The sequence below is a fragment of the Hippoglossus stenolepis genome, chromosome 23, assembly GCF_022539355.2.
Source record: "Hippoglossus stenolepis isolate QCI-W04-F060 chromosome 23, HSTE1.2, whole genome shotgun sequence".
NCBI classification, from domain to species: domain Eukaryota; kingdom Metazoa; phylum Chordata; class Actinopteri; order Pleuronectiformes; family Pleuronectidae; genus Hippoglossus; species Hippoglossus stenolepis.
Genome location: NC_061505.1, coordinates 14,194,527 through 14,209,314, shown reverse-complemented (window position 1 = coordinate 14,209,314; position 14,788 = coordinate 14,194,527). Strand labels below are relative to the sequence as shown.

At 40.3% G+C, this 14,788-nt stretch overlaps 1 protein-coding gene across 37 annotated transcripts in view; it reads right to left on the bottom strand.

Moving 5' to 3' along the window:
- Positions 1 to 14,788, bottom strand: part of camk2d1 (calcium/calmodulin-dependent protein kinase (CaM kinase) II delta 1) — an 82,850-nt gene that overhangs the window by 27,098 nt on the left and 40,964 nt on the right. For 25 of the 37 annotated variants that reach the window (XM_047338713.1, XM_047338716.1, XM_047338711.1 and 22 more), the window contains exons 4-6: positions 10,586 to 10,640; positions 8,071 to 8,136; positions 6,463 to 6,535 (exon numbers count right to left, since the gene is read on the bottom strand). In XM_047338713.1, the coding sequence (XP_047194669.1) occupies positions 6,463 to 6,535; positions 8,071 to 8,136; positions 10,586 to 10,640 (194 nt within the window). Of the gene's footprint in view, positions 1 to 5,179; positions 5,253 to 6,462; positions 6,536 to 8,070; positions 8,137 to 10,585; positions 10,641 to 14,788 lie in introns of all 37 variants that reach the window. The other 12 variants (XM_047338717.1, XM_047338712.1, XM_047338714.1 and 9 more) reach the window with 1 other exon arrangement.

Sequence of the window (14,788 nt, the reverse complement as noted above, 5' to 3'; positions counted from 1 at the left end):
TCCCTAGTTAAGGCCTTTACACAAAAGGGGGTGTGACAGAAAAACAAGAGTCATCCCCTAGAAAGAACATTCATTTCCTTCATCTTACTATGAGTCACAGTTGGTACACTTCCACAGATTGAAAAGGCATTTTTCAATTCTTGGGCTTGAATCATCATGACAAAAGCATCTGTTTTTGTGGACACAAAATTAAATTAAATCTTCAGGCCTATAGATGAAGATTTCTTGAAAGAAGTCAACCGTGACTTCCAAATTACATTATGGCAAGAAACTGAACTTTACATTTCTTTGTGCTGAGAAAACAGATAAAACACACAACGTTCTCCCCTTTTAGATTCTGAGTTCATTAAGAGACGATGGCACTTTGTATTGTTCACAACTGCAGTGACAAAGCATCTTAAATTAGCTATTAAGATGCTATCATGACTTTAGCCTCCTAATGCTCCATCTCCATAACACCAGCTGCCAAGGCTCTTGGGAAATGTAGTATTATTGGAGCCATTTGGTCTCTGTATCTGACTGTAATAAATACTTGATTTCTAAGAAATTAAGTTGAAATAGTTTTAACTGTTGGCTACAACATAAAGACTTTTACATTACATTGAAGCTTGTGGTGTTTCTATGTTAAGCAACATTGAGTTTATTACCAATGAGGGTACAGATTGGAGATAAACACTCACCACAACATGAGGTTCCTCTCTTTGCAAATATACTACCTCCGCCGAGAAAGTTATGTTTTCATTGCCGTTTGTTTGTCTTTTAGCAGGATTGCGCAAAAACGATTGAACTGATTTTGGTGAAACTTGGTGAACGGGTCATGGGCCATTCACTTTTGACATGGTCTTGGACACAGGGGCAGATTTAAATGTGGTTTTATAAGGGGACTGTTGGGCCTTGGGGGATAAAGGCGATCTACTACGGGCCATTCAAGTTATCATATTGGTGAGTTCGAAGTAATCATAGCTGATAGAAACGATGGCCACGACTACAACAATAAAACCCTCCTTATAATAAACTGTAGTAAAAAGCTGTTCCTCATAAGCTGCGTTCCTTGAAGGAAGGTTCTCCCTTATGATCACACAGATGGTGCTATAGGGGTTGAAGAGGCTCAGTCTGCTGTGACACCTGGACCTGGTGACATGTCGCTAAAGCCTTAAGGTGTTCCAACAGCCTTTAATTACCACCTTATGTGGCTTGCAGGCCTCACACACATGGAAACCCACATAAGGTCACAGCATGAAAGGTAGGAGGACACACACACACGCACAAGCACACGCACACGACTGGCTTTCTGTATGCGTGGACAAAGTATAGTTAATATCCGATTGATCAGGATTTATTATCCGTCCTTGCTGCTGATGTGTAATAGGTGTAATTGTATTCTGTCTAACACAGCAAGCTATATAGTAATAAGATTTAGTGGCCATCTGAACCAGCCTGGGGTTCCTGCTGTAGTCTGGAGGACTAATACTGATAATTATACTGCATCTGATGCCAAAAGGTTGTACACAAACAAATGTTTTCCCAGGTTGTAACAACACATTACTGAGATTTTCTAGGGAGAAACTATGAGAAATTGAGGAAAAATAACTGAGACTAGAAATGATGCTGAAAAGAGTAAAAAGTGAGACAAATGAAGCCGTCACCAGAGTTGAACTCCATGCAAAGCTACACTGAGATTAGCCTTCCACAGGAAGCAAATGTTTTATTCACCTCGTCGCCTACACAGATTGGAAGTGAACAGGAGGCGATGGTTTGCCACTGATACATTTGTGCATGTGTGACCAGGCCCTTGAGCTTTTAGTGTCTTCAGAGGGGGATGTGAAATCTGTTAAATGTCCTCAAGTGATGTCTATTGTGCCAGCATTGGTTGGGTCTGAAGAATACACTGAAAAGTGAAAAAAATGGAGGGGAGCTAATCTCTGTAGCCTGCTCCTCATCTCTGCTAGAGGCTCCTGGATAAATTAACTGCTAATAGCATGAAATCTCCAGATCTCTGACCAGACTGACAAGAAACTGCCAGGTTTTTGAGAGAAGAATTTCAGTAGTAAAAAAAAAGACGATATCTCAGGTTCACTTGCAACGAATTTGATCCCTAATGGTTTGGAGTCCCACAATGTTAAATAGAAATGTAAAGCTAAAATGGTGGAGTATTCTTTCGAGTTGAGAATTCTCTGTGACACTGTCTTGGTGGTGCCCCACAAAGTTAGAACACTGGACAACAGCAAGAAAAATCCATGTGTCCAGACGGTTCATATCAACTATCACGCTTTAAAAGAACTTCATAGAGACGGCTATGTATTGATTTCCTGTGTGCATGTTTGTGCATGTGTTTGTGAGACTTCTGTGCTGCTCAAATTATCTTTGAGATATGAGATCACATGAATGCACACACAGACACACACAAAATGCTTTCCCATAGTGCCTCTCTCCGCTTGTTTGTTTTTGGTTATATTTGTTTTGTCTTTTGTGTTTCTGCAGCCAGCCTAGGCAGCTGCCTGGCAACAGCCAATCAGATCGCAGCGAGACGGCAGTCGGCGAATGCAAAGAGCAAGCTTATTATGGCTGATGGTAAACCAAACCTCAGACACACCCAGGTTCATTTGATTTGCAAATCCTGAGCTTTGGGAACAGGCCACAGGGTGAAAATCCGCATCAAACGAAACCAATGTGAACGTGTTGTTTACTTGTGTCCAAACTTCAACAACATTCTGAGGTGACCATGGTTTTTCAGTTCATCTCTGTTCTCGATCAAAACTCCCTCCCTCCATGAATAGAAGTTGGGCATCCGTCATGGAGGTGCATAATTCACCACATACCTCACTGTGCTATGGGCAACAAGGGAAGCTGTATTTCAAGCAGAGTTGAGGAACCTTTTTCTGCATTTTATTTTCTACAACGTGGGCCATACTAAACTACTGTAAACACACCAACATCTCTACTGGGATGGCCTGAACTGCCTCTGCTTGGTGACATATCTGATGTTAAGACATGTAATGTCTTGTTTTAATGAAAACACCTTGCTCAAAGCCTCACCTGACATGCATGGTTGACAGTGATTCCTGTCCGTGATCGCACATAAATGATTCGCTAGTCTGTATTTGTTGTTTTATCACATTCCAGAGAGAATTTTTTTTTTCTTGCCGTGTCCTTAAGGGTTTTTTAGTATCTCGTCTCACGTCATTAATCTGCCTGTGAATGTTCTGCAAGACAAATTGACACTGAGGAACAATTTGTCTAGTTTCCGCAGCTCCACAGCAGCAATGAGATTCCTTCACTTATGTGAATGAGGTTTCAGCTTCTTGAAAGATGCTTGTTGGGGACAAACTCCATTAAAGAGCTTCAACTTAATCCAAGAACATTTGTCCTGGAAACTTATCCAGTTTAGCTGAATGTTGCCAGTTGTAATAACTCTCAGTGATGACATGCAACAGCTACACCCTGACCTGACAGGAAAGAACCACCCTGAAGGACATGTTATTCTGATGTTTTATGTCGTCTTCTTTTATTGAAGAAAAGGTAATCGCCGTCATGCTATTCACATTGAATGGGGCGACATAATGCGTTGCCAAACGCTCTGGTTCCCTTGCGTTGCGTCACGGTAGAAATTGAGCATCGCTAGACTTTTCATGGGGCAGTGGAGGCACAGGCCGATCAAATTGTGTTGAGACAAACTTTCAGGTGAAGGTGCTAGTCAGTCAATTAAGGAAAAAGAGGCAGCTGAAGCAGCAGGCTAACGTGGTGTGTTTTTAGTGTGGTTCTGGATTTTATTTCTCGTGTACTTCTCTTTAGCACAAAGCGTCAGGCACGCCCACCATCAGGCATTAACGCAACGCATACATGCAAGTCCAGCGCAATGCCCTAAAAGAAAGTGAGTTCCTGGATCCTCCTCTTTATCTGGATCAGCTCACAAATTAGGGTTTGGGTCACGCCCCTCCTCTCTACAAACTTTCATGACATCAGTTCAGTAGTTTTTGATTAATCCTGCTCACAGACTGAGAAATGGAAATGAAAACATAACCACCTTGGCGGAGGTAAGAATCCAGCACTATACCTGTGCTAAAACAAGCAACAACTTCCAATTCCAGCAGAGAAACAATGGAAATATATATAATTAATTCATGCATTCTAGTAACATTCAACTTCTAGAAAAATAAGGAAACAATATACTTTACTATAACAATTTTTAATACAACAATAAATCAGGGAACTATCCTGCAGACCGGGACAAAATCTGCAACAATCAAAGCCACATGGTCCCTAAAGTCCAAGTCTACTTCACTGAACTACTGTCAGCTCGTCTTTTCTCATGACTTGTGTGACATGTGGGGGAGCAAAATGGTTTAACCAGGAACAGAATTCACTGGACCCGTTTTGCCATGTTTACAGCTGACTCAGTTGTGCATGTGAATACTTCTGCCATGAGTACATGCAGGTGGCCGTCGACTTGCACTTCAGCTATATGTGCTAAGTAAGTTTTAATGCGGCTGTGAACAGGATTGAACACTCATGCTAACAAAGTCCCTGCCTTCACGTGTGGTGAAAGCACAAACCGGTGCTGACAAATTCTGCTACCACTTGTTGTCATGTTGCTTAACGAAGAAACCAACAAGCTTAAAACATCACATTTATTTCCAACAGGATATAAATATCTGTTTGCTAAAAATGTATACTTCTAATCATAAAATGTTCATATTAACCTGTCAATAATGTACCTGTAATATTGAAAAGCTAGCATTTAATCTATAATTGGAGCAATGACGTCACTTTTGATCCGTTTTCATTTTCCCTTTGTTTGTGTTTACTAAAACTACTTATTCATGCATTTATATGAAACGTCATAGATGCTCTCTAGATGTGTGTCTTCTTACCATGGTCCACAGTGAGGATATGCTGCTGTTTACTGCAGAGCACATCAAAACTTTATTGTGGCCATTAGGGTGGGGGTAAGTGGTCTGCCTATTCAGCGGAAGTGTGTAGCTGATATTTTATCGAAAACCTGACCTAGGAGATGTTAACCCATGTCTCAGAGTTAGGTTCAGCAGGTAAGAATGAAATAAAGCATTGACAGAGAAACGTCAGTGTGGAGGTGGAGAAGGAAGTTCAAACAAAAGAAGGAATGTTGGAATGTGGGCAATAGGAGTTTTGAGCTCGTTTTTTTTTTGTTGTGTGTACTTACCTTGAGGTCGCGGTGGACCACTCCCATCTGGTGGCAGTGGAGCACAGCCTCTAGGATCTGCTGAATGCAATGACTGCATGCAAACACCAGGGGGCCATGGGTTAGTGACAAGCTACCACTCACTGTCTGTGGCTGTGAGCTCGCTTTGACACCCGGGGAGCTGCTGGCCGTGTTCGTGTGACGGTTAGGGGACTGTACAGCAATGTGTCAACTGACCCACCCAGAGGCTATAATGATGGGCAATTTTGGTAAAATGGATCATTTACTCAATAGTACTCAACAAGTTTTGTTCTTTGTGTGTGTGTGTGTGTGTCTGTGTTGCCACTGTGACAGATGCTGGAAAGAAAAACATGGCTGCAATTATGCCATCATCTGCTACTCACAAAACACGGCCAATTCGCTGCCCGAGTCCCAAAACAGAAGTGGTGTTAGCTCCTGGCCAATCAGAGAGGCCAGAGTCAGACACTGAGAGACTGAGTAGGAAGGTAAGGGTTCAAATCTGAAACAGGCTGGATTCACAGCATCATGAGTCACAAACTAGATGCTACTCACATCACCTCCACAAACTTGTTTGGCTGGACTGAACAGATGAGGAAAGTCTGGAGTAATTTGGTTGAATGAGTAAGGGGACCATGATCATTTCGTCAAAAGTCAAGAATCAAATTTCTGGGCTACAATTGTCAGCACCAAAGTATTCAAGTAGCTAAAATGTTAGCTAGTGGAGGTGCTGTGAGTTAAAGCACTGATCGTTTTAATCCCTCAACATAATTTAATTTGATATCAAAATAACAGATCAAAGAGATTTTATGTCAAACTCTCAGAATTTAGATTTCAAATCGTCATATGCTAAAGATCATCTCTGAAGGGTCTCAATAACCCCCTGTCTCTGGCTCCCCCTGCCCACTCAGGTCTCAGCCGCTCAGTGGCGGGTTCACAGCATGATTTTGGACAGATGCTACATGCACTTTGTGCCCCGGCATACAGGAGAGGCAGGCCATGATGAGATCTACCAGCCCCCTCCTCCAGCACGACACGACCCAGCGCCTCCTCTCCGCCCAGCCTGCCCACAATGCTCTGCAGTAAGTGGCTATTTAAACACTCCTGTCAGATGGCGGTGTGTGAGGGTGTCTGGCGGTGGAGAGGGGGGTGGGGGTGGTTTTTGCAGGAGGCGGCACGCTGCGAAAGGTTAACTAGTCGACTGATCAGGCAGTGGAGGAGCGAGGCGAGGCGCCACAGGTGGGCAGGCCTGTGTCTTTTTGGCGTTACTGTGGTCACTTACTAACCTTTAGGTCCCTGTGCACTATGCCATTTACGTGGCAATGATTTACACTTTCTAGAATCTGCTGTATGCAGTGACTGTGGAGGAGAGAGAGACCAGGCCAGAAGCAAAAAGGAGAGGAAGAGGGAGAACAGGTAAATGTCAGGAAACAGGCAGACAGAACACACCACAACACATCCAGTTTAAACACTTAATATATAGAGGAAGAGTTTTAAATGAACAGTTCAGCATTTTTGGCAAATATGATTATTTGCTATTTTTTTCGGAGTGAGATGAGAAGGTTGACACCATGTTTGTGTAAGTTCAGTACAGAGCTGGAGACATGAGGCTGTTAGCCTAGCTTAGCATAAAGACTGGAAGCAGAGGGAAACTGCTAGCCTGGCTCTGTCCAAGCCTCAATAAACACCTAAAATTGCCTTGGTTCCCAACTTGCCAAGATGACCTCACACAACCTACTTCCAGCGCTAAATCGATCATTTTAAAATGGTTCAGTTACAGTTGACAATAAGAACAGCTTTTTATTGCTAAGGCAAAGTCGAAGTTTAAATTTAACATATTAATTGTCAATAGTTTAGTTGTATGCTCAACTTAAATATACGTGCAAAACTCTTGACACATTTACAAAACAAAGATCACATGGTAAATAAAACCTAACCAAACCAAAATAATTTGACACTAGATAGTTTCAGTTCTTAGTCCAGCAAAATAGTCCTGAGGTTGTGATTCAGTCCCAAAGTAGGAGCCCAACCCTAGTTTAAAGAACAAATTGTCATTACTATAGAACTAGTTGAACAAACAAGACAAGACATTTATCCGTGATCTTCAGCTGTGTTCACAAGGAAGAACAGAGCTAGGGTAGCTGTTTCCCTGTTTCCAGTATTCATGCTAAGCTAGGCTAACAATCCACACTTCAACACGCAGACATGCGATTGATGAACTTCACACAACAAAGCACCTTGTTGAACTGTTCCTTTAAGGACATTTAACACTGAGAAATATATAAAAAAGGTAACATGCATGTTCTTTTCATCAATAAAGCTCTTACAGATGTCAACTTTAAAACAGAATTTAATCTAAAAATAATATCAATAACTACGAAATACATAAGGTTTTTACAAATCAGAAAAATCCACTGCAAAATAGAACCCAGAACCTTAATGACTTAGATCTTAATTTGCTAAATTTAACTGAGCTGCTTAACCAACTCAAAGACTAACTTCAACCCAGTTGGATGAAAACAAACGAGTACTTTGGGATGAAGCTGCTTTTCTTGACAAAAATCCAGTTCCATTTTTGAGTGGATTTTCAATAAACTGGAGAGAAGGTGACACTGGGAAAGTAGATCCGTGACCAGAGGACAACTTTAGGTAGAACAGGAAATGTGGAAAGAGGAGAGTTTAGGGCATAAAAGGCATATCAAGATGTGACTCGTGATGAAAAGTGGTCGTGTTCTTGTGTATGTAAAGATTCATATGCACATTGATATGTAGGTTGTCGCAGTTTCTGGATCGATTGTGTCGACCTTGATATGCCTTCATGGTGCCAAAAAAGCTTTAACATTACATTTATAGATTAACTCTGAAATATCAACACAACAGAGCATCACACTGACCTGGCATCGGCTTCGCTGTAGTACTCCCTGGCAACAATGTCTTCAAACAACTCGCCGCCGGTGACTCTGGAGGAAGAACAAATACAGTGAGGGACAAACACTGAATGAGAGAGTTATAAAGAAAAACACATGAATTACAGGGGGAAAAGCAGAAAGGTTTGAGAATGTTACCAACTTTATGCTTTTGAGGCTAAATATAAACTCACTACAAAAACAGACATGCATTTTCCACAAGTCCACTTCACTTTTCAAAATAACACAACCTGGAATGTGTGTGACAGAATGGAAGGGAGGTAATGATGCAGTAGCAACTCTATGCTATGATATGGTATGATGCTGCCTACACTGAGGAGCTTAGTATAGACAAAAAGACATGTTTAAGAGAGAGAGAGAATGGTCAAAGTCACTTCTCCACCACAGTATGGATCAAACTCCAAAAACACTAAAAACTGCACTTCCCATAGTCCACCTAGGTAATGGGATTCATTTGGCCCTGATTTCTTGTTAAGTGCCTGTGTCTTTTGTGGGCTGATGTAAAATCTTGCAGTCTCAATGGTGTCAGACATGAAAAATGTCTGAGCAGGGCGGCTGTAAACTGACCTTCATCTGGAAACTCAGTGGAGTTTCCCCCGTTGAAGTGCAGCACGATTTTTAAAGTGGGTCAGTGGAGCAGTTTGCCCAAAAAAGAAAAATAACTTGAAGGATATTTTTCCATGGGCTGTGGAAAACAGGTAGAGTCTTCAGAGGTTTCCATAGAAAAGTCTGGTGCAAATTTTAATGACTTTGGTATTGGGACAAATTCAGTTCTAAAAGGGCTGCAGGGTCCCTGTGGTATTGTTGGCATGTATTCAACAGCTTTCAAGTGACCCAAAGATGATAGTGTATTTTCCTTTGGTCCAGTGTGTTTTCATCATCAGTTGATTTAGTTACTATTAAATAAATACATTTTCTTTTAAGGGGGAAAAAGAAGAGGTGTTTTGGCGTTGACCTTAGACGTTAACATCCGATATTCTATTTTATGGCCCCTAGTAACATTGTTTCAGAGACGTCCGAAGCGGTTTCCTTTCTAGTTGCCAGATTAGTAATTTGATTAGTAAACAACAGCTGACAATATGCAGGAGAGGAGGAGGAATGAAGGAGATGGCGAGTTATGGAGGGAGACATTCGAGGGAAGGAAAGAAGATGAAATTAAGTGATGGAGAAAAGCAACAATATACAATAGTGTGTTTCATATTTCCGTTATATATCGACAGCAGGAAATGAGACAGACAGCTCATATTTTATACTTCACAGAAAAAAAAAAGAATTTGGAGGAAACCAAGCTCATGTTCACTCACAAATTGAAATGTGTCACGGTGGGTCTGTTGGGATGGATGATATTTCTCAGATCTAAATCTCTAGTTGTCAATGATCTGATATCTGACCATATATATAATAACTACATTTATTTAGTCTGTTTAACTGAAACCTGGCTGCGACAAGATGAATTTTGTGGGTTTAAATACTCATGTTCCACAGAGCACAGGCAGAGGTGGAGGGGTCGCAGCAATTGCCAATTGAGTCTTGTCCTAGAGTTTTTTTTCCAGTTAATGAGGGAGTTTTTTTTCTCTCCACAGTCACCAAAATGTTTGCTCATTGTGGGATCTGTTTGTTTTTTCTGTAATTTGTATTCTGTGCCTTCAAGTGCCTTGAGAATGTATGTTTTGATTTGGCAATACACAAATAAAATTGTATTGAAAAATCGAGTCGAGTGAATCGATCCCATTCACTTAGAGGCCGTCATAGTCTCTCACACAATGTTTTCTGTTTTGCCAACTAGTGTGCACTACACAGTGACACATGGTAATATAGGAGTAATTCAGTTTGGAACCAAAAAACAACTCTGAAGAAGAAAAAGTGCAGGATACAGGGTTGTAGAACTGTGATGCATTTCATGTGTCGCTCTCTACAACATTCAAAACAAAACAGTAATGGATAACATCAGCCTTCAGGTTGACAATGTGACCAAACAGCTAATAATGTGTTGTTAGTGTTTGATAAACCCTGGTCCTGATCACCAGCTCTGACTTAGCTGCCTGAGCTAACTTAACTCTAGTGAAACACTGGTGAGTTAACCCTTGATTCTCCTCTGATAACCCTAGTAAGGATGCAGTGAAACAAAGCATATGGGGTTTGCTATGTTAAAACAACATAGACAAACAGACTATAGGCTCTCCCTGCAGCCTGCACTCTCATCATCATCCACTGACCTCACGCTCTCTCCTCATTCTGCTTTTAAAAAATAAATAAAATCACCTCATCATACACTTGCACGAATGAGACCATGTTAAATTTGAACTTGCACACTCTCATAAGATGGTTGCGCATGCGTGTTTGGAATGTATTAAACCACGGAAAGTGTCATGTGACTGTTTTAAATAGTTCACAGAAAAATAGTCACCACTAGATAATGAGGGATTTTCAGTTTTCGGTGAACTATCCCTTTAAAGCGGCAAAAGAAAAACCGTGCACTTACAAGTCAAAGACCAGATAGTGGAATCCTTCCTCTGATATGCTTTCATGGAGCCGCACTGTGAGAGAGGAAGAGGAGAGAAATGAAAGTTAGTGCGTTATGTAAAATACTGCTCCACTGAACCAGGTTACCTGCCACACCAGCAGCAGGAGGCAACTGTGTGAATGATGAACACTTCATTGAACCACAAGCTGAGCACTGAGCACCAGGGTGCTGTTCTCAGTGTCAAGTGTGGTTAAGAGTCTTGCACATCACCAGTGGACGGAGCATTTTCTCTGGATGAAGTGTCTGTTGTTATTACAGACACATTGTAAGTGTATTTTGATGCAGAAAGAATGATTATTTTTTATTTTCAGGGACAGACATTTGAGCAAAAACTTAGGGGTTAAGTTACAATTTAAATGATTCCTCAAAAGGGACTGTTCATGCTTTAACATGTTATTGGCACATTTAGAAGTTTAAATTGTACATTCTGAACTGCGTCTGCTGAGGGGGGCTTCTGAATGGATGGAACAACTCCCGTCTGCTCTTGCATCATTAGAGTTAGATCCAATTGCGAAACAAGACCCGATAACATGGGCGGACTTACTGAGTGAGGCTCCACGTCATTCGCCCAAATGGCCTTTTGGCAAAGATGTGTCTTGTGCAGTGTTATTACAGAGGGACACTTTAAAAACGTCATTCCTCTTACTGTCACAGAGAAGTGCAGGTCCTCCAACCAAACCCCATTACACAGACACACACTCTGCATCCATAAAAGCGCTAATGTCTAATCCAGTCACACAGATCCCTACAGCAAGTTTACTAATATGCCAATGAGCATGTTCAATGCAGCCAAGATGATGCTGTGGAATGATAATTTGCCCTAAAAGCTGTTAAATTACAGTTACTTACAATGCATCACTGTCAGTTACAGCAGTAAAGCTTCCACATTACCCATGTGACTATAAATGAATTACCAGAGTCCGTTGCTCTCCTGCAGAACTTTCTCAGCTATTTTGTCTTGATAACCTCTCAAATGTCGGCACAGCGAAGGAATATTATTTTCTGCATCTCTCCGCGTGTTCTCAGAGCAGATTCAGACACCAGTATATAAAATGAATTATTGACAGTATTCACTTTCATTCTCTCCCAGACATTCAAACATGCTGCTGAAATATTAATATGAACCTATATCAATCTACACAGGTTTAGTAGTTAAAAAGTAGTAAGAGCCCGTGGCGACAGTTTTTTATTTAATTTATATGATAGAAAAATAATGTTCTTTCTATTTATGTTTGATTTGATGATTCACATGAATTAGACCAAAATCTTGTAGTGTCCAGAACAGAAAAAGTGAAGCTTAGTATTTAAAGCCACAAATGCAGTTCGGACAGTATTACCTGAACATAATGTGTTGCTCAGGTGTAATTATGCTTAAAGACGTTAAGTAGAAATTAAAGTCATGTTTAAAGAATGTACCTTATAAAAGGCTTTTAAATGTATCCCTATAAATGAGTTAATTTTTTATGGTTCTCAATTAACATGTCGGCTCAAGCACAGTGATTTCTATAACCAGCTTGATTTTAGTTAATATTGCAGTGAGGTTCATTAAAAAAACATTATACTAAAATAAGAAAAAAAAATCTAATGTCAGTGGTAACTGTTTTCCTGCAGTGTTGCTTCTTGACAAATTGCGACGAAACTTTAACTTTAATTGTAGATCAGGGTGTGGATGTTGGAATTTCTTTAACCTTCACATTTAAAATTGCGAGATAGGGCATTTGTTGATGTTTTCAGTGATTTCTCTGGGTATAATTCATGGATCTTGATGAGAATATTTTTGGGGCATATTTAGAGAACAGATATATAAGAGTATGTGTAGTTTGTGCAGATTGTTGGGCCTTGGCCGAGGTATGATATATGTACTTAAGTGCCATTCTACTAATAATTAGTGGTGGTACAAGACAACTTTGTATAAAGCCATATTTTACAGTGTATATCATATTGAAACTCCCCTGCTTCTGCATTTGGATTTACTGGCAGTATCTCTCCTGTTCTATTTTAGTGCTCAAGTCTTGTGAATGAGCATGAATGTCAGTGTCTCTTTCTCTTTGCTGAAAAAAGAGTAAGAAGTCGCGGTTTCACTGAGTCAATCAGCCACACTGCCGACTGGATATGAAACGGAATAAACTGACAGAGCCAAAGGGAAACTAGCATGGACTGAAGCACAGCACCTTCTGTGGCAGCAGCTCACGGGGTTAGATATACTTGGTCGGTCTCACTTTATTTTGACACAGACAGCTCAATTTCATAGAATTATTGAACCTATTTATTAGTAAGACACAAATGCAGTGAAAACCTACAGGAATAATAAAGTATGTTACAGCTTCACAGCACTCAAAGTGCACTCTGATATTCAGCACTGTAGCACAGCCTGGTGCTGATCTCCGAGGCCAACAAATCAATCCAACACTACGTTTCCACCATCTTTACCATCATAGACTGTAAATAAAAAATGACAATGCATCTTTAATTTCTCCCACTACCCAGAAATGAACCCGATATATCCCGGATATGAACACATGTGATTCTGGAATTATATTTAGGTCCCGCCAATAAATGCACTTGCAAAACATAGAGTTTTACCCCGTTTTAATAGAATAAAATAACTAATGAAAATGTAACTTTTTAGAAAAATTAACACTGTACGGGAAATAAATGAAAACGTGGAGAAGGTGGGGCAAATACCGAGTTCCATAACACCTCGACCTTGAATTCTGCTCCGGAAACAGATTGATACAGACGGATGGACACGCTCACCGCTCTATCCCTCACATTATACGTGCAGGAGGATAATAACTGACCTCCAGAAAACACTGTGGCAAAAGTCTGCTCATGTTGCTCCAGCAGTGACCTGTGCATATCACAAACGTCACCTGAGAATTTCACGAGCTGTAGTTAACAAGCATCGTTATGATTCTGCTAATGAACTGTGTGTATTAGCAGTTCAACAAGACAAGAACAGAGGGATGAAACATTGTGACTGAAACGGTCACATCACATAAGTCTTAATCCGAGTCTCCCAGTTAAACCTTTATATATATATGTTATATACAGTGAGAACTTATCTAATTAATTGCTCTAAATCAGGATTCTCCAGTATTTAGACAAAAACAAGATGAACAAAGGTTATACCCTTTGAGATAAATATTATGCAAAATAACAAAACTGAATAAAAAGGCTTTCTTTTAAAGGTTGAAACTTAGTGTCTGAAACCTTGAAATCTAATGAAAACAATTGTTTAAGGGGTAGAAACTACGTTTTGAAGCATTGCGTGTTTCTATAAGCTGAAAAAAATGTAAATCCCTGCAAACATTATTTTGTATTCAAGTTTTCCTCTCTCGCTCCTCTCTACGTCTATGGATCCTGACTTTTTTTCAGAGGGTGCAGCTGTACATCTGCAAAGTTTCACATTAAAGAGTTGCTCTTTCAAACCTAAAGTTTTAACGTTTTCCTGGCGTACGTGCACCACTTTTCAAATCACCAATTTCAAGGTTCACTGGGAGAGAAGTGACAAATTTGAAACTCTGAAAATGTGTTGGAGAAACGCTACAAAAAGAATGCTGCCGTTTTGAAGCGAGAAAAGTCAAATACACAATAATATTTGCAGAGATTGGATTTTTTTTAAGCCCATCCAAACATTATGCAAGTATTCAAAACTTAGTTTCAATCGTGTAAAACTTTTTTTGTTAGATTTCAAGCTTTCAAGTTTTGGTAAACAGCATGATATTTATTCCATAACACTCGTTTCAGTTATTTCACTATGTCGTGACTTCTACTGTCTTCTTCTTATTCAGATTTTCAAAGCAGGTTATGAGCATCATTTTTTTGTGTGTGTTTACTTTACTGTTGAAGGCTTATCCTACATGGATTTGATAAGGGATTTGAAGGGCTTGAGATTTGATATGTAGATTCAATATTGGTTTAATCTCCAATAAAATGCTAATGGCACCCTACCCCAGACCAGTCAGGTCAATAAGTGATCAATTGCAGTTAGGAGCCACCGTCGAGCAGATCTAAACAGGCAGTACAGTGGAAAGCTCTGCCACAATTGATTTTGTCTCAGTTTCAATAACACATGATTGATTTGTGTTTGGCCTCTTATCGGGCCAGCAGGGAATAGCTCATCTGCTGGTTTCAATATTTTCCCTGGGTAATATGGAC